At 57.1% G+C, this 27243-nt stretch overlaps 1 protein-coding gene across 2 annotated transcripts in view; it reads left to right on the top strand.

Annotated features, from left to right (window-relative positions):
- NOS1 (nitric oxide synthase 1) overlaps positions 1–20200 on the top strand; it is a 60653-nt gene extending 40453 nt beyond the window's left edge. For both annotated transcript variants that reach the window (XM_040081039.2, XM_040081038.2), the window contains exons 14-29: positions 1311–1455; positions 1794–1898; positions 2265–2323; positions 5462–5578; positions 6410–6584; positions 6911–7049; positions 7698–7776; positions 8201–8394; positions 8851–9020; positions 9768–9978; positions 11067–11154; positions 11434–11555; positions 12151–12299; positions 13156–13350; positions 14751–14869; positions 15726–20200. In XM_040081039.2, the coding sequence (XP_039936973.1) occupies positions 1311–1455; positions 1794–1898; positions 2265–2323; positions 5462–5578; positions 6410–6584; positions 6911–7049; positions 7698–7776; positions 8201–8394; positions 8851–9020; positions 9768–9978; positions 11067–11154; positions 11434–11555; positions 12151–12299; positions 13156–13350; positions 14751–14869; positions 15726–15741 (2083 nt within the window). In that variant the 3' untranslated portion in view covers positions 15742–20200. The remainder of the gene's footprint in view (positions 1–1310; positions 1456–1793; positions 1899–2264; positions 2324–5461; positions 5579–6409; positions 6585–6910; positions 7050–7697; positions 7777–8200; positions 8395–8850; positions 9021–9767; positions 9979–11066; positions 11155–11433; positions 11556–12150; positions 12300–13155; positions 13351–14750; positions 14870–15725) is intronic.
- Positions 20201–27243: the final 7043 nt, after the last annotated feature.

Below are 27243 nucleotides of genomic sequence, written 5' to 3'. Positions count from 1 at the left end.
TTTCTGGTGGCCCCATTTAAAGGCTTGGTGGTCCACTTAGCAAAGGAGATGTTCGTTATGTAGGGAACACAGCGCTGATGTGATTATGAACGTCCCCAGAACGACGAACCCACCACCCCTGTCCCCCATCAGGGTGCTCCCACTGACGCCACAGACAAGGGATCAGCGTTCCCGGCGCTGCATCCCCTCGGCCAGGATTGGAGAAAGGCTGGTGACCTCCCAGGGCCCTCTGCACTGAGCCAGCGGGGACAACTGGAGGAAAAGCACCCGGTGATGGCTGCAGGCACAGGAAACAGGCAGCTGGGCACAGCCTGGCAAGGCTGGGATAAATGTGCCACCCCGGCCTGGGAAGGGCCGCTCCTCCTGATGCCTTGGGCAGGCTGAGCTGGAACAGAGACTGGACAGAGCTGGAGAATAAAGCAGAGATTTATTGAAAGGCCTCTAGGATCCACCTTGGGCAGGACAGGGCCTGGCCCAGGGCTGCACCCAGGGTGGACCCAAAATGGTCACAAAAATGGCTGACTGGTCACCAGATCTTACATTTTTTGTAAGTTTTGGTCCATTTGCATATTGGGGTTTAATTGTCCAATTCCAGCTCCAGGCTGTGAGGTCTCATCCCTCTTGTTCCTCCCTCCAGCCACCCTTGTTTGTGCTTTTGAGCCTGAAAGTTGTCCTTGGTGTGCAGCAGGAGCAGGATTTGTTTTGTGTCCCTGCAGTGTGCAGAGAGCTGAGTGACCCTGAGTGTGAGCTCAGAGCTGCACCTGGGCAGCACAGAACCTGAAACACAGCAAAGATAAAACTGAAGGCATCACTCCCAGGGCAGTTCTCGGTGTCACCAGAGTGCAGATCACAGGCACTGGGACAGCTCGGTGTGGCCCCGGTGTCCCCAGGCTCTGCGGGGAGCAGGGCTGGCCAGGGCAGCTCCTGCAGAACCCCGCTGGATTTAAGGGATGGAGGAGCTGCTTCTCCTCCTGTAGCCCCAGCTGTGGTTGGTTCCAGCTCTTCCTTTGGCATTCCCTGCTCCTGATTCCTCTCCTGCTTCTCTGCCCCTGCAGAAATACCACCCCCATGCCTGGTTTAGCATATTCCTCCTTCAACCCATTCAGGTGTTTGAGCTCTCTTCACCCCCATCTCCCCTTCCTCTCTGACAAGTCGAGATCTTCCAAGGCTTCCCTGTTTGCCATAAAACAAACAAAAAATACTGATGCTGCAGCTTTGTAAGGCTGTTCATTTAATAAAAACTAAAAAGGTCTGGGCTAGAGGCACTGGGAAGGACCAAGCCCTGACTGGGATTTACTCCTGCTTCCCAGGGCTGTGAAGTTCTCAGCCAAGCTGATGGGCCAAGCCATGGCCAAGAGGGTCAAGGCCACCATCCTGTACGCCACGGAGACGGGGAAGTCCCAGGTCTATGCAAAAACTCTGTGTGAGATCTTCAAACACGCCTTCGATGCCAAGGTATGGTACCAGCTCCTGGCACCTGATGGGGGTGAAATCCCGGGTGCTCCGAGGAAACTCGTGGAAAGCAGCTGCCCAGGCCCTTCAGGATGTGTCCCCGTGGGTCTGGGTTGGAGCCTGCACGGGGATTTTTCCAGCTGGTTTCCCGCAGCCATTGCAGCGTCCGTTTGCCTGCGGCCCCTCGGGTGCCAGCTCCGGGGCCGCCCGCGTCCCTCCAGGCTCCTGCTGCCATCCTCCCCGTGCAGAGGTCTCAGCAGGGACGTGCTGTCCCCATCCCCGGGGGCACTGGAGCCAGCCCAGGAGGCTCCCAGCTCTCTGTAACCTCTCTGTGCTCCCAGGTGATGTCCATGGACGAGTACGACGTCGTGCACCTGGAGCACGAAACCATGGTCCTGGTGGTCACCAGCACCTTCGGCAACGGGGACCCGCCCGAGAACGGAGAGGTAGGACAGCAGGGAGCGGGGACAGCCACGGGACAGGGACAGGGCCAGGAACGTCCTCTTTTGGCTCAGACTGAGCTGGAGTGACCCAAAACAGGTCCAGGTGCTGTAGCTGCCTCCAGCCTGCTCTGGAGCAGGGACACGTCCTGATTCCCTGCCAGGAGACAGCCGCTGATCCGCTGTTAAATTCATCCTGTGTGACCACCACCAGTGTCACCCAGAAGGTGACAGTCCCCCGGTTTGGGGGCGGTGACCTGCACAGCTGGGCACAGCGAGCAGGGAGCAGGGCCGCAGCCCGGGCTCTGCTCGGGGCTGGGTTTCCTGCAAAACCTGGCAGGACTGATGGTCCTTTTTGTTCTCTTTCTGCAGAAATTTGGCTGTGCATTAATGGAGATGAAGAATCCCAACTCCAACCTGGAGGAGAGGAAGTAAGAGCACTCCAACCCCTTCCCCTCCCACTCCAACCCCTTCCCCTCCCAGTCCCAACCCCAGCGTGCAGGACAGGTTCCCTGCCTTCCTCCTCTCCCAAGGGGGAATCCTCAGGCAGATCTCACATTTGCAAATATCCAGGGATGGGACGTGCCTGGACACCCAGGGAATGGGGGCAGTGGAGGTCCCAGGAAGGACAAAAGCAAAAAGTCAGGAGTGCCGGTGGATCCCAGCTTGGAATTCCCTGGGATGACACTTTGAAGCTTCTCTCTTCATCTTGAAGAGGCTCTGTGAAGATCTGTGGAAAAAAAAAAAAAACAAAAAAGAAACAAAAAAACCCAGATAAAAGTAGGAATTTTCCCCAAATCATCCATTCTGAGAGCCAGGGCCTGTCCAGGAGGCACTGAAATAGAAAGAGTTGGAGGTAGAAGGGAGTTCCCAGCCCTGCAGATGTAGGTGGGGGAGGGCTTGAGAACCAGATTTAGCTGCATGCATGGTGTGAAAAGATTTCTAGGGAAAATAAGAGCTGTGATAATCCTGTGATGTTTGTAAGCGGTACCTTGGAGACAGAATCTGGGACTGTAGAAAATCCCCCTCCAGGGGAAGGCGAGCTTTGAGCGTCTCCGTGCAGATCCCAGGGGCTGGGAAAGGAGGGCAGTGAGAATAATCGCTTGGGCTCTCCTCTTATTTTAGCCGTGAAGAATAAAATATTTCCCCGAACTGGGGCACCGCTCTGCCCTGGAATGTCTCCTGAGCTAACAACCGGCACAGGGCTGCTCCTTAATTAAGGACGGATCAGCCCTGGCCAGGGATCCAGGGCAGCTCCAGCGCCCTGCCCCGGAGCGGTGTCAAACGCGGGGACAAACACGGCGGGGACCGAGGTGTGGCTCTCCAGAGCTGGCCCCGCTGCAGCCCCGAGCGCTCCGCTGCTGTGCGGCCGGGGCAGCCGATGGATCCCTGCAGGGCTGCGCGGCTGAAACCCCGGCAGGTCCCTGATGGCCCCGTGCCGTATCGGGGACAGCGGCAGAGCGGGACGGGCCGGCCGCCCTGGAGGGGTCGGGATGGGCAAGGGGCACTCCGCACGCGGGTGTCCCCCCCAGGTTCTGCACCCCGAGGTGCAGAGGTGCAGATCTTCTCCTTGGGGGCAGAGGTGCTGCCCACGGCTGGTCAGGCAGATTTGAGGAGGATCAAAGCCCCTGAGCTCTGTGCTTGCTGTCCCAGACACCTCCAAGTGTGATTTAAGGGCTGGTAGGGGTTTCTAACAGCCAGGCAGGGATAAATTCCACTGCCCCAGGCTGCTCCATCCAGGCTGGCCTTGGACACTTCCAGAGATCCAGGGGAATCCACACCTTCCCCGGGCAAACAATATCCAGGACCTTGCTAACATCAAGCACACAAAACCCCTTTTGCAATGAGAAAAGGAGACCTGGAGGAGACTGCGGGGGAAGAGGGGCAGTGTCAGCCTGCTGAAAGAGAGCTGGAGAGAGCAGTTCCTGTCCCTGCACCCCGTGGGCTCCCAGCTCCCCAGGGAATGCTGAGATCCCTCTCCAAATCCAGTGTCACACGTCCTGTCAGGGCTCTGTGCCCACGGCTCTCTGCCCTCAGCCCTGAGGCTGCGCTGGGGTTGATATTTGGCTCCTCGTGCCTCACATCAGGGTTTTCCAAGGGTTTCCTGAAGCATTCCTAAGCCATTCCTACTCCAAGCTCAAATCCAGCCCATCCTTTCAGCAGCCGTCCCACACCACGAGGACCTCCTCATTCCACCTGGGGAATGTGGGCTCTGTGTCCATCTAACCCAGTGTCACCGAGACACACAAAGCAGTCACACGCAGACAAGAGATTTTCGCAGAGGTTCCTCTGATCCAGCTCCCAGCTGAAAGAGCAGAGAGAAGAGAGCCCCTTTGTTTATTCTTTTACTTTTATACATTTGTGGGTCTAGCAGAAGATTGGCTTTTTGGGGTTTCCAGCCCTCAGCCTCAGTGGCCAGACGAATTGTCAGTTACAATTGTTTTCATGTTAGAAATATGCAAACAAAGGACAGAGAATGAAAAACAAAGGATTTGTTTATATTACTTCTGTGGGAAAGGTAGAAAACTGCTCTAATATTCTACAGTAACTAAAAGATCTGACTCCATTTATGAAAATCCAAAGGCTAATAAAAAACCTCAGAAAAACCAGGGTAACAACCCAGAGGGCCGTGCTGCCCCGAAGAGCGTCTGGGATCGCAGCGAATCCCCGGCGCTGGAAGATGGATGAGCTCCGAGCCTCTCAGAGGCTGGGGAGGGAGTCTCAGGGTGGGACACGGCTGGGGCCAGCAGTGGGCTGCAGCAGGGGGAGAGGCAGAGGGGCGTGGGGGTCAGGGGGCAGCGGGGAGGCAGAGGTGGCACTGGGGGCTCTGTGACCCCGCTGTCACTGGGCTCGGGGCTGTGCCGGCTGCAGGAGCTGTGCCGTGACTCATGCACACGCCGCCGCTCGCTGCTCTGCCTGTAAATTTAGAAACTCTTGTGTGGAGCAATTTTGGGAGATGGTTCAATTCAGAAATACTTCTGCTGTTGTCAGATTTTTTTTATTTATTTTTTTTTCCCCCCCTCTGCTCCCCTTCCCCCTCCTCATCCCTTCTTCTCTCACTCCATTTCTTTTTTTATTATTAATTTTTTTTTTATTTCCCGCTTCCTACGAATGAAACAACCCTCAGAATATCTCCCCAGACACACACCTGACCTTGTGTGCTGCCAGGGAAGGACCGGTAAAGCCAAAGGTCCTGGCAGCTCCGCGTCACTGGGGACAGCGCGGTGGCCAACACCTGGGTCAGCCCAGGGGGAGGTGACAAGGACCTGGCGGAGCATTCCTGCTCCTGCAGAGGGGCTGCTACGGCTCTTCCCCCGGAGCGAGCACGTTCCTCTGCTCCTGGTGGAATCGTGAGCCCTGAGCTCCGCTTTGGTGTCCCCCACGCTCGGGACCCCCTGGGCACGAAGCCAGGCGGGCAGGTGACCCCGGTGTGACCCCGGCGTGACCCCGGCGTGACCCCGGTGTGACCCCGCTGTGACCCCGGTGTGACCCCGGTGTGACCCCGGTGTGACCCCGCTGTGACCCCGGTGTGACCCCGGTGTGACCCCGGGCGCTGTCGCTCTTCACAGGAGCTACAAGGTCCGGTTCAACAGCGTCTCCTCCTACTCGGACGCACGGAAATCCTCCAGCGATGGCCCTGACTCCAGGGACAACTTCGAGAGCACGGGGCCCCTGGCAAACGTCAGGTAAAGGGGACGGGGCGGGAGGAGACGCAGCTTTGGTGCTGGGACTGAGCTGTTTATTAATTCTATAGTGCAGTCCCACGAGCTGTGAGCTCCAGCTAACAAGGTGAAAGATGGCTCTAACCCTTTCCAAGGTATTTTAAGCACTAATTGTCCAATAACGAGGTGACACCTCTGTTGTTTTTGCGCTGAACCCAATAACCCCTGGCCCACAATGCGGATTATTCTACCCAATCACAAGCTACTACCCAAACCCACAAAGAAGAAGGTGAAAGAAGAAGAGCTTACCTACACCCTAAATCCTCCATATTGCTTTATATATATATATATATATATTCTAAACCCTTACACTCTGAGTTTTCCACCCTGGGACATCACACGCTTCCATTCAAACCACACACCCACCATCCCAGTGCTGTCACTCAGTTTTGGAAGCTGTTCCACGGCCTCAGATCAAATGCAGTGTTTGCCTGGGGGTCAGTGCCTGTCAGCACAGAAAGTCTGGAATCCTCAGCTCCCAGGGTTCCAACTGCAGGGACAGAGCAGGAGCCGGTGCTGCACGGACCCGTCACTCCCGCCTCTCCCTGAGGAGTTTGGGTGATGTGCAGACACCTCCAGGCTGCTGAGGGTGGTGGTGGGGCGGGAGGGGACGCGCCAGGGGATGTGCCAGGGGACATGCCAGGGGATGTGCCAGGGGATGTGCCAGGGGATGCGCCAGGGGATGTGCCAGGGGACGCGCCAGGGGATGCTCCAGGGGACATGCCAGGGGATGCGCCAGGGGACGTGCCAGCGTCCATCCCGGCTGAGCAGCCACAGCTGAGCATCTCTGCACAGGTTCTCCGTGTTCGGGCTGGGCTCCCGGGCCTACCCCCATTTCTGCGCCTTCGCCCGCGCCGTGGACACGCTCCTGGAGGAGCTGGGGGGAGAGAGGATCCTCCGCATGGGAGAGGGGGACGAGCTCTGCGGCCAGGAGGAATCCTTCAGGACCTGGGCCAAGAAGGTCTTCAAGGTAACCTGGGGCTGCTGCAGGGAGGAGCAGGGCAGAGGTTAGAGCTGGATCTGAGCCCAGCCTCCCCTTCCTTCCCACTGTCACCACCCCAGCCCACAAGAGAGAGGGTGGAGCTGGCGCTCTGCTTCGTGCTGACCACCCGAAGGTCCCCGAAGTGTTGAATTCCTGCCCCATCCCAGATACCTGGGAAGGAGAGCACCCTGGGGCGTGCCCACGGCCGCTGTGCAGCCCTGCCCTGCTGGGGGCTCCTGCTCCACGTGGGACGGGTGGAATGAGGGGGTCAGCCGGGCTCAGGGCGCTGCCTGAGGGCCTGGCGCGCGCTGCAGGCAGCCTGTGACGTGTTCTGCGTGGGCGACGACGTCAACATCGAGAAAGCCAACAACTCCCTCATCAGCAACGACCGCAGCTGGAAGAGGAGCAAGTTCCGCCTGACCTACGTGGCCGAGGCGCCGGAGCTCACACAAGGTACAGACGGACTCACGCGGAGAGCCGTGGGGCGCGTGGAGAAGACACAGGGGCAAAGGCGCCAAACCCCGTTTGCCGTCTCTGTTAAATTCCCAGCACTTCAGCTCTACCTTTGCCCCCCGTCCTGGGACAGCCCCAGGCCCCTCTGGCCGCTCCCTGTCCGTGTCTGTAACGGAGATGTTTGGACAGGATCTGCTCTCCCTCCTCCTGACCCCGTTTTCTGAAGCGAGGAGCTGGAAGCTTGGGATCTTTCCAAGCTCGCTTTGTCCAATGCCGCTCCACCGAGCGCTGCGGAGCAAAGGCAGGTCCTGCCCACGGACACCTGGCCCCTCAGCACGGCTCCTGCGGCGCGGGAGCTGCCGCAGCGGCTCGGCTCCTCCCAAAGCCGGGCGCTCCGCTGCCAGCCGCCTGGCACTGGCAGCGAGAGGAGCCCCTGGGCACGCGGGGCACAGCCCTGGGTGGTTTTGGGGTCCTCCTCTGTGGTGCTTGGTTCACCCCTGGGGTTTCTGACTGCTTGGGTTTGCAGGAGGGAGGTCAAGCCCCTGTGGCCAGCTCTGGTCTGAAGGGTTGACCCCGCAGTGATCCCACAAAAGCCAGAGGCCTTGGCCACGCTCTGCTGAGTGCCCTCCCTGACCCTTTCCCCCTCAGGACTGTACAGCATCCACAAGAAACGCGTCTACGCAGCCCGGCTCCTCACGCGCCAGAACCTGCAGAGCCCCAAGTCCAGGTAGGAGCCGAACGCTCACCCGGGGCACAAAAACAGTGCTACAAACAGCCCTAGAGCCCTGGACGCCCATGGGATCCACCTTTGTGCAAACTATGAGTAAGGCTGGGAGCCAGCGGAGGGTGCTCCTGACCTCCATGCACGGTGAAATTCCTGCTGGTGCCTCCCTCAGCCCACGGGATGGGAGCTGGCTGGAGAGACGGCAGAGGAAGGGTAAAATCCCTGAGCGAGAGGTCAAATCGTTTTCCCCCTTTTAAAAAGTCCCTGAGGGTGACTCAGGGCGCGCTGCAGTGTCCCTTCTCCCTGCTGTGACCTTGGTGACGCGGCCACCGCGGCTTGGACGTGCCACCACCACTGCCCGGGGCTCAGCCACTCCCACAGGGATCCCACAAAACGCTTTTCCCGGCTTTTCCTCCTTCCCCCGCAGCCGCCTGACGATTTTCTTGCGCCTGCACACCGACGGGCACCAGGAGCTCCAGTACCTGCCCGGGGACCACCTGGGCGTGTTCCCAGGGAACCACGAGGACCTGGTCAACGCCCTCATCGACAGGCTTGAGGACGCCCCTCCGACCAACCAGGTGGTGAAGGTGGAGCTGCTGGAGGAGAGGAGCACGGCTCTAGGTAACCAGGGAGGGCAGGAGGCCTCCCTCCCGCATTCCCAGCTCCTGAAGTTCTTGTAGCTCCTCAGGGAGGGGGGTGGCCCCGTGTTTGCCTGGATTGGGAGCACCTCCTCCATCCCTGCTCCGCCCAGAGCTGTTGTTCGTCTGCGCTTGGGATGTGGGGCAAGGTTTCGAAGGGCGGGGAGGATATTTCCTTATTCCGTGGAAAAACTGGAGGTGTTTATATTCCCTTAGAAAGGGCAATGTCTAGGACTGGGAAGAAGAATTAAGGGATCTAGAGGGGCCACCCCAACACCGTATCTCAGGGAGGAGTCTGGTTCCCCACTGCCACGCACGGTGTAACCGGAGATGGAAAACCCCAATCCAGTGTCTCCGAGGGGGATGAAAACCAGGATTTGCCCACCTTGGCCCCGCTGCTCCGCTGATCCCGGACTTGTGCTGGATTCCCTCCTGGCAGGTGTCATCAGTAACTGGACGGACGAGAACCGTATCCCACCCTGCACCATCTTCCAGGCCTTCAAGTACTACCTGGACATCACCACCCCTCCCACGCCGCTGCTGCTGCAGCAGTTCGCTCTGCTGGCCACCAGTGACAAGGAGAAGAAACGTCTGCAGGTCCTTAGCAAGGTAAAGAGCCCAGGGCCCAGGTTCTGCAAGGCCCTGGGGCGATCACAGCCCGGCCAGGGCGTTTTCATCCCACACCGTGCTCAGGTTGAGTCTATCCCTGGGCGGGGCTCGGGGTACCTTCAGTGCCACCCACTCCAGCTTTGCCACGTGTGGTGGCATTCTGGCAAATGGGACAGCACCACTGGGAGATGATCCTTGAGCTTTATTGTGACATCAGCCTCATAGAAGGCTGGGACAATCGAAGGATGGCAGCAGCTCACGTCTGGCCAGCAGTAGCCAAAGATCTCTCTGTTCCAGGGCATTTAAGAAACTTTCTAGCCAACAGCATATTGCTAAAGCTAATTGTTCTAGCCAGTCACTAAAGCACACTTACACCTGCTTCAAACAATGCTTGCTTGGATGCTTTCTATTAGCAGTACACAATGCTCTATTATTCAGCTTTAAAACCTTCTGCTATGTTGCTAGGATTACTCTTCTGCGGTCTTCAGGTCTATCCTAGCCAAAGCCAAAACTCAAACTGTTGTTTCGAGTCCTTGCTTGCTGTGCTATTGTAACTTCTCCTACTTTCAAGCTTTGCAGCTAATCCCAAGTTCTTCTGCTCGCTCTGTCCCTGGGGCCTGCTCTCACAGTTTTCCGAAAGCCTTCTCACCTTCAGTATTGCCCACAGCCATGGACCTCCTGGGATATCACTTGAGGCACCTGGAAAAGGTGGATCCTGCAGCTCTCTCCTCCCTCCCTCTCTCCCAGGGCTTGCAGGAGTACGAGGAGTGGAAGTGGTCCAAGAACCCCACGATCGTGGAGGTGCTGGAGGAGTTCCCCTCCGTGCAGATGCCCTCCACGCTGCTGCTCACACAGCTGCCCCTCCTGCAGCCTCGCTACTACTCCATCAGCTCGTCCCCGGAGATGTACCCAGGGGAGGTGCACCTCACCGTGGCCGTGGTGTCCTACCGCACCCGAGGTACCCTGCCCCGCCTGGGGCTGCGGGGAGAAGCGGCAGCAGCAGCGCAGGGCCATCCCCACCCTGTGTCTGGCAGGGAGATGTTCCTTCAAAGCCTTTCTGCCCACTGCAATGATGCCTTGGGCAGGCTGAGCTGGAACAGAGACTGGACAGAGCTGGAGAATAAAGCAGAGATTTATTGAAAGGCCTTTAGGGTACAGGTTGGGCATGACAAGAGACTGGCCAGGGCTGCACCCAGGGTGGACCCAAAATGGTCACAAAATGCCTGCCTGGTCACCAGATCTCACGGTTTTATAAGTTGTGGCCCATTTGCATATTGGGATTTAATTGTCCAATTCCATCTCCAGGCTGTGAGGTCCCATCCCTCTTGTTCCTCCCTCCAGCCACCCTTGTTTGTGCTTTTGGGCTGAAAGTTGTCCTTGGTGTGCAGCAGGAGCAGGATTTGTTTTGTGTCCCTGCAGTGTGCAGAGAGCTGAGTGACCCTGAGTGTGAGCTCAGAGCTGCACCTGGGCAGCACAGAACCTGAAACACAGCAGAGATAAAACTGAGGGCACCAGCAGCAGAAGGTTCCCCCAGGCCGCAGCGCTGCTGTCCCGTGCCATGGAGAGTGGCAGTGACACAGAGATGGCACTTCTGGGGCGGGTACATCACCCAAGCTCCGTGTAGGGTTCTGTTTGCCCACCCCGAAATCCACACTGCCGGTAGCCCAACCTCTGTAGCAGTGCAAACACTGATGTGTCCGAGGAGGGTGAAGCTGTAGATAGAGACAGCCCTGGCGCTCTGCAGGACGCAGGGAGGAGCTGCCGTGGAGGGTTTGTGTCTGGGAGCATCACGATGCTGCTCCTGCCAAAAGGGTCCAGAGGAGAGCTGGGTGCTCCCCGAGGATTGTGGAGGTCCAGCTATGCCGGGTCTGGGTCCTGGGTAGCTCCAGAGAGGGATCCAAGTGCCAAACTCTGCCAAGTCCATGGAGAATGGATGCTGAGGTATGAAATACTCCAGAGGAGGCAGGATGCAGCAGGGAGGGTTTTAGGGAAGAAAACTGAGTCTTTGGGTGATGTACAGACCTCCTTCCCTCCCTCTCTTCCCAGATGGAGAGGGACCAATCCACCACGGAGTCTGCTCCTCGTGGCTCAGTCGGATCCAGACGGATGAAGTGGTGCCCTGCTTTGTACGAGGGTGAGCGACCCGCACGGGGCCAGGGCTGAGGAAGAGGCGGTGGGACCCCTCTCAGGATGAGCTCTCAGCCCTCGACTGCTCTCACAGTGGCAGAGAACAGGGCTGGGTCTGTGAGCAAATGGTTCCCCTTTGAGAGAAATTCTGCACAAAAATATCTCATCCTGGGATTTTTCCTCGTTTTCTCCCCCTCCCTCTCGGGGAGATGTCTCAGCTGGCTGTGGGCAGAGGGGAGGGAGGGAGCACCCTGCTTGTTTCTGACTGGGTCTTTGATGTGTGCAGTGCCCCCGGGTTCCACCTGCCCCAGGACCCGCAGGTGCCCTGCATCCTCATCGGCCCCGGCACCGGCATCGCCCCTTTCCGGAGCTTCTGGCAGCAGCGGCTCTTTGACATCCAGCACAAAGGTGGGGCCTCACCTCCAACAGATTTGGGGTGGGGCCGTCCTCTGCCTCACCTCAGATTTGGGGTGGGGCCGTCCCGTTCCTCACCTCGAACAGATTTGGGTGGGGCCATCCTCTGCCTCACCTCGAACAGATTTGGGTGGGGTCATCCTCTTCCTCACCTCAGATTTGGGTGGGGCAGTCCTCTTCCTCGCCTCACATTTGGGGTGGGGCGGTCCTCTTCCTCACCTCAGATTTGGGGTGGGGCCATCCTCTTCCTCACCTCAGATTTGGGGTGGGGCCATCCTCTTCCTCACCTCAGATTTGGGGTGGGGCCGTCCCGTTCCTCACCTCAGATTTGGGGTGGGGCCATCCTCTTCCTCACCTCGAACAGATTTGGGAACAGATCGTCCCGCTCCTCACCTGGAAGGGATTTGGGGTGGGTGGGGCCGTCCCGTTCCTCGCCTCACGGAGCTTTTGGGACGCCCGGCTTGGGGGTGCGGGGATGGGGTCCCGCCGTGCCAGGGCCGTCCCCGCAGATGCGCTGGCAGTCCGGAGGGCGGTGGCGTGTGGCGGCTGGTGGCCCCGGGGCTGAGCGCTGTCCCCACGCTGTCCCCAGGGCTGAAGCCGTGTCCCATGGTGCTGGTGTTCGGCTGCCGGCAGTCCAGGATCGACCACATCTACAAGGAGGAGACGCTCTTCGCCAAAACCCAAGGCGTCTTCAGAGAGCTGTACACGGCCTATTCCCGGGAGCCCGACAAACCAAAGGTGGGCACGGCCCCGGGGCACCCGCGGGGAGCTGCGGGGTGGGGACACGCTGATTCCTGGGCCGCTGGTCACTCGTCCCTGGGGCACGGAAACGGGCAGCGCTGTCCCTTGCCAGTGGCCACGGTTCCCAGGGAGTGTCCCCATCCCAGTGCCAGCCTGAACGGGTGCCCAGGGTGCCCCTGCAGCCGGGCAGAGGGGAAGGGAAGGGAAGGGAAGGGAAGGGAAGGGAAGGGAAGGGAAGGGAAGGGAAGGGAAGGGGAAAGGGAAGGAAAGGAAAGGGGAAAGGGAGGGGGAAAGGGAGGGGGAAGGGGAGGGGGAAAAGGAAGGGAAGGGGAGAGGGAAAAGGGGAAAGGAAAGGGAAAGGAAAGGGGAAAGGGAAGGAAAGGGGAAGGAAAGGGGAAGGAAAGGGGAAGGGAAGGAAAGGGGAAGGAAAGGGGAAGGAAAGGGAAGGGAAGGGAAGGGGAAAGGGAGGGGGAAAAGGAAGGGAAGGGGAGAGGGGAAAGGAAAGGGGAGAGGGAAGGAAAGGGGAAAGGAAAGGGGAAAGGGAAGGAAAGGGAAGGGAAGGAAAGGGAAGTGAAGGGAAGGAAAGTCTTCCAAACCCAGTGCGAATACCTGCTCCAAGATCCCACCGGGACCTGAACAGGCCTGGCAGTGAAAGGTGTGGTGCAGGTGTGACTGTGCAAGAGCAGAACGATGCTTTGCTGCCGTCCCCATGTCTTTTTTTGGTCACTGTGGGTGCTGCAAGGCGCAGCTGTGTCCCCCCAAGAGGGGTCACCCCTCATCGCTGCCCCCAGGGCAGGACAAGGCTGTGAAAACCGGAGCTAATCCCAGCTCCCTGCTCCTCCTCGTCCCTCAGAAATACGTGCAGGACGTGTTACAAGAGCAGCTGGCCCAGACCGTGTTCAAAGCACTGAAGGAGCAGGGAGGCCACATCTACGTCTGCGGGGATGTCACCATGGCCGGGGACGTGCTGAAGGCCGTGCAGCGCATCATGAGGCAGCAGGGCCAGCTGTCGGCCGAGGAGGCAGGAGCCTTCCTCAGCAAGCTGCGGGTGAGTCGCGTCCTCAGCGCGCCGCCGCCCGCCTCACGGGGCTGGCGCTTCGGGGGAAGCCGTCAACGACGCCCCGACAGCTTCTTCTGGAACCTTAAAAACACCTGGGGATTAACAAACAGCAGTGGACCCGCTCGTGTTGGGGGTGTAAGGACAAAGCAAAGAGCTCAGTTAGAGAAATGCGCGGCGTAACTAGAAAACAAAGATGAGGTCTCCAAATGGCTCGGAGAAAATGGCAGAAAAATTGACCAAGTGTATAAAAAGCTAGCTGTGATTTAACAGAATTCACATTTGAGATAAACACGAGGTCGGGCTCAGGCTTTGGCCCAGCAATGTGACAAAGTCTCCCTCTCATGTGACCAGCCTTTTCAGCTGTTTGTGCTTGCTCCTTTACCAGACTTTTAAGGGCGCTTAGCTTTTTCTCTGATAACTCTTCACTGAGTTTAACAGCAGAGGATTACCATCGATGTCAAACTGGGAACGACAAAACCTCGTGAAACATTTCCCTTTTGACATCGAGGGCAAGCAGTCGATGACTTCAGTTTGTGTTGCTGTTGTAGGCTCTGCGCAGTAAAAGCAAACCCCTTTTGGCAGAGTCCACCTGCACAGCTGCAAGAGCTTTCCCGATGACTTTTGTTTGTGCCTCAAGGACCTTTCCAGGTTTCCTCTCCCAGCTTTTCTCCCGCCTGCGTGTGCCACCACCGCCACCCCCAGCCACGGGCACCGCACCTGCTGCCTCCGCCGCGGGGCTGCACCCACGGAGGCTCGGCAGGGTGACATTCCCAAGGTCTCTGTGTGCAGGGAGCTCACCTGGCTCCTGTGAGGAGCGTGCCCAGCACCGGTGCCAGCGCTTTTGGGCACCCCTGGCCAGGATTGTTCGCCCTGCAAAGCCCCTCCATCAAAAAATGAGTTTATCGGGGCATTTTGTGGGTCCCCGCTCCACATCCCCGTCTGTGTGCCCCGTGCCAGGCACAGATGATGCAGCTGGAGGATAAATGAGCTCAGTTTGGGACACAGGTCCACAGGTGGATGCTCTGCTTCCCCCCAAGAGGACAACTCAGCACGATTCCCGTGGGATTTCCCCTTCTGAACCGTGTCCATCCCACCTCCACCCAGGCCCCAAGGGAGCCCGGAGCCCGTGGTTGTCCACAGGCTGGTGTTGGGCTGCTGTGCCCCTGCCAGCCGGGAATTTCCAGCAGCTGAGGGGTCTAACACCTGGAACAGCTGCACTGTGCCCCGGGGTGTGACCTTGGGAAGGCCATTGCTCCCCTCTGTCCCACTCCTGACGGACCCCAAACCCTCTCCGGTGCGCTCGGTGCCTCCCCAGCACGCAGGGCTCTGCTGGGGCCGGCGCCAGCCCTGGACAAACCCCATCCTCCCTCTGCCGCCCTCTCTCCCAGGATGACAGCCGGTACCACGAGGATATTTTTGGAGTCACCCTGCGCACGTACGAGGTGACAAACCGCCTTAGATCCGAGTCCATCGCCTTCATCGAGGAGAGCAAAAAAGACACGGATGAGTGAGTCGGCACGTTTCTTTTAACCCCTGCGGTCACCTCGTGGGCCGGGGGACGGGGAAGGGTGGGAGAGGACGGGAAAGGAGGCTCGGACTTTTGTGCACACCTTGGAGCAGAGGCCGAGGAAGGCGCTGGGTTTTTGCTCTGGCAGTGCCTCTGGAACAGCTGTCGCCTCTCTAGGATAAATCCCCCCAGCTGCCCAGTTTACTGCACTGTTGTGCTCAGACCTGACGATCCCATCCGAAGGAAAATGGTCCTGCCTGCTGCCTGCTTTCCAGGCTGGAAAAACCCACGGGAAGGGGTGACTGTCCCCAGCTGCAGGGGAGCCTGGCTGGCTCCAGGTGTGCAGCTCTCCATGGCTCTTCAAGGAAACATCCAGAGATTTTTCTCCCCGCTGTTGCAAAAAAAACCATAATTCAAAAAAAAAAAAAAAAAAAAAAAAGAAATTCTTGACATTTGCCGTGTTTGTTTCTGCTCTACCAAGTCCTGCCATTTGCTCAGCTTGGTCGTGGTGGGATTTTCCCTGGCTGAGCAGAAGGATTATTTAGGATAAAGGCTGGGCAGCTGCATGGATCTTGCTCCTTGTGCTGGCCCTTGGGAGCTTGGGGTGAAACCCCTTCCCTGTGGAGTGCCTGGAGTGGGTTTCCCCACCTCCCTGAGGTTTGGTAGGAATTTTTCTCCGAGGAATCGCATACCCTGGGGTCTGGACTCTGATAGAGTGCCTCAGTTTCCCACCTTCCTGCCCGCCTTGCCCAGCTCTGTAAACCGCTGCCCACAACACGGAAATTCCGGGTAGGGATGATCCCGGTGCTCCTGACTGCTCCCTCTAAGGCCGGCCTTTCTCCCCTTTCCCTTGCAGGGTTTTCTGCTCCTAACTGGACCCTTCGCCCCCAGGGGATGCCAAACCAGTCCCAGCACCTGCTGCCCCCTCCAGCTGGAGGGCACTGGGTTTTGTATTTCACGGACACAGTGGCTCCTTTTCCACGGGGAGCTGCCCATGGAAAGCGCTCTGTCTCTCGTCCTGTTGTTGTGTCCTGATGATGATGATGACTTTTATTTCCTTTTCTTCCTCCTCCTCTTGCTCTTGTCCTGTGGCCATTTCTTTTCACCTCCTTCCCCTTCCCTGGATTTCCCCACTGGAGTTCGATGGCTTTATAACCTGCAGTGGCTCTTTTCAGAATTCCACATTTCCCCTCCTTCCCGTGAGGGCATTTTGCAGCTGCATGAAATCACCACCTTTGTGAGCATTTTGGGGTGTTCCTGGGGGTGAGCAGAGGTGGCAGGGGCTGGGCAATGGTGAGGTCTCGTTGCTTGTCCAGAGCTGGGGATTGTTCCTGCCGGGCTCCCTCTTTCCCCAGCTCGGGGCTTGGCTGAATCCTTGTGTTTTCATGGCTTTCCTTTGGATTTGGACAAACCTGGGCATACGGCCGAGGCTGGGGGCAGGTGATGTGCAATTCCCTTGTGCCCATGGATTTTACTCCTCCCCGAGCAGCCTGGGTACAGCCGTGTGTTTCTTGATCTGATTTTTGTGTCACGATTCCTCCTAGACGGGCCCTGCGCTTCGTCTCTCTTTTCCTGCTCTCTTTCCCTGTTCCCTGTGAGCCTCTCCTTTTGCTCAATCCCAACTTTTGCTGGCGTGGAAGTTCTCCCACAAGCTCTGAACGCACAGGCTGATGTGCAGGCCAAGGAGAGGCTCCTGGCAGTGACGTCTCCAGAGGGTTTTCCAGGGAATATCTGATCTGCACCCACGATGCTGGCGGGACACGCTGAGGGCCTGGCTGCACCCAGAGCTTTGCATGCTCTGATCCCTCTCCCAGGTGAGCCTGGAAAGCCACGAGGGCGGGACAGAAGCAGCTCCCAGCTGCCAGAGGCCCCAAAGGCAGCCCTTGGAGGAGGGTGGAGGCTCCAGGTGCTTGGTGAGGATGTGCCAACGGAGGAATCGTGAGATCCCATCAGCTCTTAGCACGTCTCACGAGCACTTCTGGGACAGCAGACCCCAGCCCTGTGCAGGTTTTGGTGAGCAGAAAGTGCCACCATGGAGCCACCTGCCCGCCAAGAGACACGTGTGGCACGTTGGGGGTGAGCCAGGCCCCTCTGTGCCACCTGCCAGCGCCATCAGCTGTCCCGGCCAGGACACGTCGTGTGAGAAGGGAGGTGAGATCAGCTGCCAAGGTGCTGGGCTCCGACACGCTCACACCTCGGCCCTGCTGCAAGAACCCGGCCCCAAAAGCAATTTGTTAACACAACACAACCACGGAAAGGTTGGAGAAAACAGAAAGCCTCTAACAGAGAAAAGCTGTCTGCAAGGGAAAGCAAACGTGACCTTGTGTGTCCTTCCTCCTGCTGCGCCCTGGAGGATCACAGAACATTCTGAACTGGACCCACAAGGACCAAGGCCAGCTCCTGAGTGAATGGCTCACCCAGGGATTGAACCTCGGCGGTTTTAGCACCCGGCTCTGCCCAGCTGAGCCAGTCCCAGGTTTGTCCTCCCTCACTGCCATCACAGCACAGCAGGACACGGCTGCAGCTCCTGCTGGAGGCAGGGACACAGGGTTGGCATCCTGAGGTGGCAGCTGCTGATCCTGCGTGGATCCTGGGTGGAGCTGAGCACCAGAACCGGTGACAGGGATTGTCCAGGGGCTGAGATCACCTGCCCTGAGCTAAAGGCAGCACAGGAAGAGCTGCAGGAGGTCTGCTGCTCCCCCAGGCCAGGGAACAAGCCCTGCTGGCTCCTCTGTCTCAGGCTCTGCTGTTGTTGCCACCCTCAGCCAGGATCTCCTGCCCTCTCCTGCCACATCTCCGTGGGCTGTGACACCTTCTGCAACTCCCTGAATCCCCGAAGCATCTCCGGCCCGAAATCCGGGAGCAAAAGGGCTCCAGGCACCGGGGGAGTTTGAGACGCAGGTCTGCCGGCGCCAGCTGAGCATCCAACGCGGGCTAAAACGAATCAATGCTGCCGCAGTGTGGCCGGAGCTGCGCTCGCTGGGCTGGCAGGGCTGGCACACACGGCCGGCTGCGTGCCACCGCCTCGGGACCCGGTGACCTGCGGGGGAAAAGCTGCAGAGCACGGGGGAAAGATCTGTGGGTGGTGCCCCAATCGCAGGGCGGGCAGTGGGATGGGGGAGCTGGGTCCCTTGGCTCGGGATGAGTGAGTTTGGGAGAGGTCCTGTGCGGGAGGGAACTCGCTGGCTGCAGAGCTGGGGACGCGCAGCAAGCTCCGTCCGACCCCCGTCCTGCGGCGGCAGAAAGAAAGCTAAAATCAGAGAGAAAAGCAGACTCATCCTCTTCTCCTGTGAAAATCTGGCTCCAGCTTTGTGCTCTGGTCCTCCTTTAGAAGAAGGGGCGATGCAATCTGACCAGGAGAAGGAGGAGGTAATGCCCCAGAAACCATCTCTTTGTGCTCTTCCCGGCTCACGCCCTGGTGCTGGCAAGTTTTCCCCTCCTGTCCTGCCTCCTGCCTGCTCTGCTGTGCCATCTCCCGTCTGGAGCCCGCGCCCGAGCTGGATTATCCTGCTTTTGGTGCATCCCAGAGCCGAGCCGCAGCAGGGGAGGGGAGGGGAGGGAAGCGCAGCCCTCTGCCGGGGGTCTGCAGAGGGAGGTGCTGGGTTAAGGCTCCTGGCCTGGAGCACAAATCCCCTCGCTGCCGTGAAGGTCCATGAAGTTAAAGACCCCCAGGGCTCCGAGCTGCCTCTGCTCCCGCTGGCTGCTCACAAGCTGCACCGCTGGGCGTTTTGATTCACTGTTTGCTGTTGAGTCAGTCTCAGACGTCTGAACCGCTCCCCTTCATCCCCTCCACCTGCAGGGGCTTCGCACTCCCCTCGAGCCTCATTTTCTCCCATAGCAACAGGGGAAAGAAACTTGTGGATGTGGTTTATGATTCCCGAAACGCGGCTCTGCCAGCCTGGCCTCTGCTCGTCTCGCTGTGGCATCTCTGACGTGCGGGTGCAGCCACAAAATCTCTGCTGCAGACACAGAGTGAGGTGGGGGCTGCCCCAGCCCTGGGGGCTCACAGGCAGGGGGGCTGTGCCTCTGGGGCACTCGGGTCACACAGCTGTCCCCCCTGCTGCCCTGCCCCTCCTGCGCTGCTCCTGCGGGACACCCGGCCTGGCCGGTGCCCCAGTCGCTCCCAGGAGGATCTCCACCACCACCACCACCCCAGTTTTGAGCAGCTCTGCTCCTCGTCACTCTCCAGGTGTTAAAAGAGACTCTTCTCTGAACGGGGGGTTTGATTTTCGAGACACTACGAAATAGGGTGGTTTTTTTGCAAAGATCTGACTTCCTAAGTCTTCGAAGCGTCCGCGGAGAGTCATTGTATGGATCTGAAAACCCAGGGAGAACGGTTCCGTGTTTTCCCAACCTGCTGTGCACACCAGCAGGGAAAAACCACTCAGTGCCTGGGCATCCAGTGCCGTGGTGTTGGTGATTCCCGAGGTTGCATCTCCTGGGAAGGGCTGCCTGGGAGTTTGTTGCTCTGTTTCTCAGAGACAACGGCAAAACAATGAGACAACGGCAAAACAATGAGACAACGGCAAAACAATGAGATAACGGCAAAACAATGAGATAACGGCAAAACAATGGGACATCTGCCACCAGCAGTGGCCTCACGGAGCTGTCACCTCCACATGGTGGCCTGAGCTCATGGCTGGAGAGGAGCTGAGCCTGTCACACCCAAACTGGCCAGAGAATGGGATGTGACTCCGGGCTGTCCATGCTCCCTGTCCCCTCCGTGCCCCTGTGTCCCCAGGGGACAGCAGGGACTCTGCTCACACCCTGGGCACAGGGGTCTGGGCTGTGTGTGCATGGCCAGCAGCCGTGCAGCAGTGTCCTGTGCCAGCAGCCCTGCAGCAGTGTCCTGTGCCAGCAGCCCTGCAGCAGTGTCCTGTGCCAGCAGCAGTGCTGCAGCAGTGTCCTGTGCCAGCAGCAGCCATGCAGCAATGTCCTGTGCCAGCAGCCCTGCAGCAATGTCCTGTGCCAGCAGCAGTGCAGCAGTGTCCTGTGCCAGCAGCAGCCGTGCAGCAGTGTCCTGGGCCAGCAGTCCTGCAACAGTGTCCTGTGCCAGCAGTCCTGCAGCAGTGTCCTGGGCCAGCAGCAGTGCAGCAGTGCAGCAGTGTCCTGTGCCAGCAGCCCTGCAGCAGTGTCCTGTGCCAGCAGTGGTGCAGCACTGTCCTGTGCCAGCAGCAGCCGTGCAGCAGTGTCCTGTGCCAGCAGCAGCCCTGCAGCAGTGTCCTGTGCCAGCAGCAGCCGTGCAGCAGTCTTCTGTGCCAGCAGTGCAGCAGTGTCCTGTGCCAGCAGCAGCCCTGCAGGAGTGTCCTGGGCCAGCAGCAGCCGTGCAGCAGTGTCCTGTGCCAGCAGCAGCCCTGCAGCAGTGTCCTGTGCCAGCAGCAGTCCTGCAGCAGTGTCCTGTGCCAGCAGCAGTCCTGCAGCAGTGTCCTGTGCCAGCAGCAGCCCTGCAGGAGTGTCCTGGGCCAGCAGCAGCCGTGCAGCAGTGTCCTGTGCCAGCAGCAGCCGTGCAGCAGTGTCCTGTGCCAGCAGCCGTGCAGCAGTGTTCTGTGCCAGCAGTGCTGCAGCAGTGTCCTGTGCCAGCAGCCGTGCAGCAGTGTCCTGCGCCAGCAGCAGTGCAGCAGTGTCCTGTGCCAGCAGCAGCCGTGCAGCAGTGTCCTGTGCCAGCAGCCCTGCAGCAGTGTCCTGTGCCAGCAGCCGTGCAGCAGTGTCCTGTGCCAGCAGCAGCCCTGCAGCAATGTCCTGTGCCAGCAGCCCTGCAGCAGTGTCCTGTGCCAGCCCTGCAGCAGTGTCCTGGGCCAGCAGCGCTGCAGCAGTGTCCTGTGCCAGCAGCAGCCGTGCAGCAGTGTCTGTGCCAGCGCTGCAGCAGTGTCCTGTGCCAGCAGCCGTGCAGCAGTGTCCTGTGCCAGCAGTGCTGCAGCAGTGTCCTGGGCCAGCAGCGCTGCAGCAGTGTCCTGTGCCAGCAGCAGCCGTGCAGCAGTGTCCTGTGCCAACAGTGCAGCAGTGTCCTGTGCCAGCAGCAGCACTGCAGCAGTGTCCTGTGCCAGCAGTGCTGCAGCAGTGTCCTGTGCCAGCAGTGCTGCAGCAGTGTCCTGTGCCAGCAGCAGCCGTGCAGCAGTGTCCTGTGCCAGCGCTGCAGCACTGTCCTGTGCCAGCAGCAGCCGTGCAGGAGCACACGGGACCGTGAGCCCGTGCCCCGCCCGTGGCTGCTCCTTTCCCGTCAGTGTCCGGTTCCGCTCAGCCCCTGCCGGCTGCTTCCCTCGGGAGGTCGCTCCCTTCCCGGGACGGACGCGGGCTCACGGTGCCTTGCGCTGGGAGGGGAGCCCGGCCCCGCTGCGGCCCGCTGCCTCCCTTTCCCAGGGGTGGGGAAATTCCCCCTGGGACAGCCGGGAGCGGGCTCAGCCCCGCTCCGCCCCGCGTCCCCAGGGTGGGGCTGCGCAGGGGATGGATGGAGGTGGGGAGAGGTCCCAGCGTGGGGGCAGGCGGGGGCAGTGAGCTGTCCCACAGCCTGGAGAGCCCGTTCCCATCAAACTGCGGGGGGAGAGGCCCTGGTTGTGCTTGAAGCCCCGTGGACTTGCGCCAAGCGCAAGCCAAAGCTGCTGCCTCTTGACTTCTGACCACTGAAGCCATTCCATTGCCCTCTGAGGGATCCCACCGTTTCCTGGGAGGTTTTTTTTTGAAGGATAATTTTATGCTCAAAACGAAATTCTGTTCCTGCTTTCACCAGGGACTAGTTCTCAGCTTCAGAATTGCTCTGATAACTCCGCAATTGCATTGATAGTTCCAGAGGGGAGCACAGTCCCTTCACAGAACAGATGGAGACACATTTTCAGGACCATTCAACTTTGCTGTAACTCCGTGTTTGTTATAACAATCCCTTCTGCTCTAACAGGCAGAGCAAAATTTGGCCAGTGCTCTTGAAAACCTGTAACCCTGAACTTGGATGGAATGAGCCTGGAATCCAAGTCCTCCCAAGATCCAAAATGCCTTCCATGCCTGCTGGCTTCAGTGGCACTGGGGGTTTTGGCAGCTCGCACAGCAGCAGCAGCAAATTCAGAATATTGTTGCGTGTGTCAACCCGCGCTTGCACGTGCCTGCAATGCATGGCTCCAGCAATCCCTGGGAAGTCTCCCCTTTTCCAGGAAGATTCCAGCTCCAGCTTCCTCCACTTGGCCGTGAGCGTTCAGGGGGAGTCAGGGGACAGGGAGAAAGTTGCTGCTTTAAAGCACTCGGTTCCAGAGGTGAAACAGAATTTAGGAGAGGTCAAAATCAGCTTGGTTTAGCGCAGGGAAACTCGTGGGGTACCCAAGCATTGCCATGCAGATCCACCTCTTTTTCCTGCTGGGAAAACGAAGCAGACGGGCAGTTCCTGGCCTCCACCCCTGCAGGTGTTTGGCTGTGATGGGAATGCCCTGGGATGGCAGGAATAAAACCCCAGCAGGTCGTGAGCTCAGAGCTGAGCAGTGGCAGCACCTCACTGCCGGGGCTGCTGCTCTCCTGCCTCGCTCATCCACGTCCTACCTGGCCACATTTTGGGGAGGGAGGAGGGAGGAAGCGCCTCAAAGTGAGCAAATCAAACCCATGAGGCTGGCCCCCAGAATTCCTGGTTTATCAGGAGCCTACAGGCTAAAGCTTTGCAGCCATTCCTCATTCCCATGGTGAGGAATTGGCCAAGACTCTTGTACCTGAAGCTTTCAGAGCCGTTCTGGAGCCGTGGAAAAGCAGGAATGCAGCACTGGGATGCAGGGCAGCTCCTGCCTGTCTCTTTGCAGGGAGAGAAAAAAAAAAAATTGCAGAAATTTGTGAGTGAAAAACGCCAGGCAAAGCATTTTCCTTCCAGGGGCACCCTTAATACCTGGAAAATGGAAAGGCTAAACACTGGAAAAGTTGATCTAAGAGAGGAACTAATTCAGGGCTTTCTTTTTGTTGCTTTGTTTTCATGTGTTGGTTTTGGGGTGGGGAGAGCAAACGGAGAGCAAACAGCCAGTGTATCAAATTTGGATTAAATCAAACTTTTTGTTCCTACAATAACTGCTAGCGGAGGTTTTTACGATTTATCAAGGGCAACAAAACAGCCTTAATTAACTGAGACATTAATGCTCCTTGCTTCTGAGCCTGCTTTTTTGTTCTCCTCTCTGTGTGATCGTAGCATGGAATCCTGTCTTAACAAAAGCCACCTCCCAGTAGCCCCCAGGAACAGGAGATGGGGTTGGAAAATCTCCCTGCGAGTGAGATTCAGCGCAAAATCCCCGCTTTGCTAAAATCCTGCAATATAGGCAAATCCCCACAATTCCCAAGGCTGAATTCCCATGCTCTGCTGCCTCGGATTGCCTTTAAAAACCCCGGGCTGTGTGTGCTTTGTGAGCAGTGTGCAGCTCTTCCGGAGCGCACGCACAATTCCCCAGGCAGAGGAGGAGCGGAGCGGGACGGCTTTCAGCCGGGGCTCGTCGCTTTTCAGATTGCACAGACTTAAAAACGCCACTTCTGCCAGCTGCCCGGGGAGTTTGATATTCAGTGCCAATTAATTTTTGTAACAGGAGCAGGGATTTATCCCCTCGGCTCCCCCAGGCACCTTCAGTCTCAGACTCAAAGGTTGGGTTGGAGCCTTTCATTTTCCCGTGGCCTTTTCCTGACGAGCGGCGGTGCCACGATGAGGACGGGGATTGGGCTGGGAAAGGGGGCAGCTTTGGGGCAGGGAACTCCCAAACCTTCCACTGTAAAACCTTCAGATGTGGGTAAATCCTGCTGGGCCGGGCGGGGCTCCAAGCCCCTCGCGTCGCTGTGCCTTCATTCGCTCGAGGAAGCGATGCCAAGATCTGAGCCTGGCGCTCTCGCTTTGCGTCCCACCCTACAGGTGTGCGTGGAGCAGGGGGAGCTCCTTTGGAGGCTGTTTTCTGCGTGATCCCAGGCTGGGTTTGTGCTGGGGTGGGGTGAGCCCGAGCTGTGTGTGATCCTGCCAGTGCTTTAAGCAGCCAGAAGCGTGGTTCTTCCCCTACCTCTGAGCTCTCAATGCTGCTAAAATCTCTGCCATTCGTCCCCCGTGCTCCAGCCCCTCTCTCAGACTGACTCTGGCTCTGTTTGCAAGATATCCACGTTGTTCTGAAGCATGCACCTCTCTCTGTATAGTCCCAATCTTCTGATTTTATGGAATACTTATGCCTGTTTGCATTACGGTCAAAATAAAAAAGTGAACTCTGAAGCCTGGCGGCTCTTCTCTCCTCTCCGGGTTTTTAGCACCAGAAGGCTGCTCGAGGTCTCTGCCGATGCCTTGGCCTCGCTCTGCTCTGCCACCTGTAATGCCAGGCTGCCAGAAATAGCAGTGGCAATCAGCAGTACCTGTTTACCTGCCAGACACAGGCGCTGCCTTGTGAGGTGGCCTGAGTCACGGCGTTCGGCGGATCCATCAATTATCCCCGTGTCCTCGGGGGAAATGTCACAGCCCAGCGAGGAGCGCTGGCTGTGTGCAATCCAGGCTCTCGGAGCCTTGGGAACGCAGCAAAAGCAGTCCCGGCAGGAGCTGAGAGGCCTGGGAATGGCAGAGGGCAGCCACGGGAATGAGGCAGAAGTATGGACACGGCTTTTTCTCCAGTGTGAGGGCGATCCTTGCAGTGCTTGAAGGGGGATTATTAAAAAAGAGGCTGAGTGATTTTTTTACGTGGGCAGGGAATGGCTTCCCACTGCCAAAGGGGAGAGTGGGAAGGAACTGTTCCCTGGGAGGGTGGGCAGGCCCTGGCACAGCATGGCCCCTTTGGATATCGGTACACATTGATCCACTTCATTATTAATTATTTATTAATAATATTTCTACTACTGATGAGCACCCCTTTAGGTGCTGATACACATTGATAAGCCTCCCTTTGGTACCTCCTTTGAGCTATTTTTACACATTGAAATGCTCTCTCTGTGCACCCCCTTTCAGATATTGATACACATTGATGAGATCCCTTTTGGCACCCCTTTTTTGATATCGGTACACGTTGATAGGTCCCCTCTGAGCACCCCCGTTTTTGTATTTATACCTATCAATGAGGTCCCCTCTGTGCAGCCCTTTAGGTATTGATACACGTTGATAGGTTCCCTTTGAGCCCCCCCCTTTTTGATATGGATACCATGGAGAGGTCCCCTCTGGGCACCCCGTATTAGATATGGATACACATGGACGAAGTCCTCCTTTCGGCACCCCTTTTTTGATATTGATACATTTTGATAAGGTCCCCTTTGGGCACTGCTTCTCAGGTATTGATACACCTTAGGTATTGATTAGATAAGGTCCCCTTTGGGCACCCCCTTTTCGCTATCGATACACATTGATGAGATCCCCTTTTTGGCATTCTGTTTCCAATATTGATACACATTGATGAGATCCCCTTTTTGGCATTCTGTTTCCAATATTGATACGCATTGATGAGATCCCCTTTTTGGCATTCTGTTTCCAATATTGATACGCATTGATGAGATCCCCTTTTTGGCATTCTGTTTCCAATATTGATACACATTGATGAGATCCCCTTTTTGGCATTCTGTTTCCAATATTGATACACATTGATGAGATCCCCTTTTTGGCATTCTGTTTCCAATATTGATACACATTGATGAGATCCCCTTTTTGGCATTCTGTTTCCAATATTGATACACATTGATGAGGCCCCTTTTTGGCATTCTGTTTCCAATATTGATACACATTGATGAGGCCCCTTTTTTTGCCCCACCCTCCTTTTCAGTAGTGATATGATACATTTTGATAAACACCCTTTGGACACATAAAACCCCTTTTCAGTATTGATACACATTGATAGCTCCCCCCTGTGCACCCCCTTTCAATACTGATGCACATTGATCAGGCCCCTTTTTGCTGCCCCCCCCTTTTGCTATTGATAAGCATTGATATGTCCCTTTTTGGCACCCCCTTTCTGATATCCATCAGAAATTGGATCGATGAGACCCCTTGAGACCCCTTGGGCATCTCCTGTCCAATATTGATACACATTTATAGATCCTCCTGTGCACCCCATTTTCGATATTGATACACATCGATGAGGCCTCTTTTTGTCACTCTGTTTCTGATATTGATACACACTGATAGAACCCCCCTGTGCACCCCATTTTCGATACTGATACACATCGATGAGGCCCCCTTTTGGCACTCAATTTCTAGTACTGAACACATCAATGAGGCCCCTTTTTGACCCGCATTTCTGATATTGATACACATCGATAGATCTCCCCTGTGCACCCCATTTTTGATATTGATACACATCAATGAGGCCTCTTTTCGGTCCCCATTTCCAATACTGATCACATCAATGAGTCCCCTTTTTGTCACTCTGTTTCCAGTGTTGATACACATTGATGAGTTCCGCTTTGGCACTCTGTTTCTGATATTGATACACATTGATAGATCCGCTTTTTGGCATTCAAATTCCAATATTGATACACATTGACGAGGTCCCTATTTGTCACTCCATTTCCAATATTGATACACATTGACGAGGTCCCTATTTGTCACTCCATTTCCAATATTGACCACAGGGATGCAGTCCCTTTTTGTCACTCCGTTCCCAGTACTGACATGCATTAATGAGGCCCCTTTTTGGCCCCATTTCTGATATTGATCGCATTGACGAGGTCCCGTTTTCAATATTGATACACATTGACGAGTTCCCTATTTGTCACTCCATTTCCAATACTGACACACATTGACGAGGTCCCTTTTTGGCACTCCGTTTCCAATGTTGACCACATCGATGCAGTCCCTTTTTGGCACTCTGTTCCCAGTACTGACATGCATTAATGAGGCCCCTTTTTGGCCCCATTTCTGATATTGATCGCATTGACGAGTCCCCTTTTTGGCACTCCATTTCTGATATCGGTACACATTGACAGATCCCCCTTATGCACCCCATTTCCAATATTGATACACATTGACGAGGTCCCTTTTTGGCACTCCGTTTCCAATACTGACCACATCGATGCAGTCCCTTTTTGGCACTCCGTTCTCGGTACTGACACACATTGACGAGGCCCCTTTTTGGCCCCATTTCTGCTATTGATCGCATTGACGAGTCCCCTTTTTGGCACTCCATTTCTGATGTTGGTACACATTGACAGATCCCCCCTATCACCCCATTTCCAATACTGATACACACTGACGAGGTCCCGTTTTGTCACTCTGTTTCCAATACTGATACACATTGACGAGGACCCTCTTTGTCACTCCGTTCCCGGTACTGACACACATTGACGAGGTCCCTTTTTGTCACTCCGTTCCCGGTACTGACACACATTGACGAGGTCCCTTTTTGTCACTCCGTTCCCGATACTGACACACATTGACGAGGTCCCTCTTTGGCCCCATTTCTGATATTGATCACATCGAT

Source organism: Hirundo rustica, chromosome 17, assembly GCF_015227805.2.
Source record: "Hirundo rustica isolate bHirRus1 chromosome 17, bHirRus1.pri.v3, whole genome shotgun sequence".
Lineage (NCBI taxonomy): Eukaryota > Metazoa > Chordata > Aves > Passeriformes > Hirundinidae > Hirundo > Hirundo rustica.
Note: the sequence above shows the minus strand (reverse complement) of the source record. Positions and strands in the feature narration are given on the sequence as shown.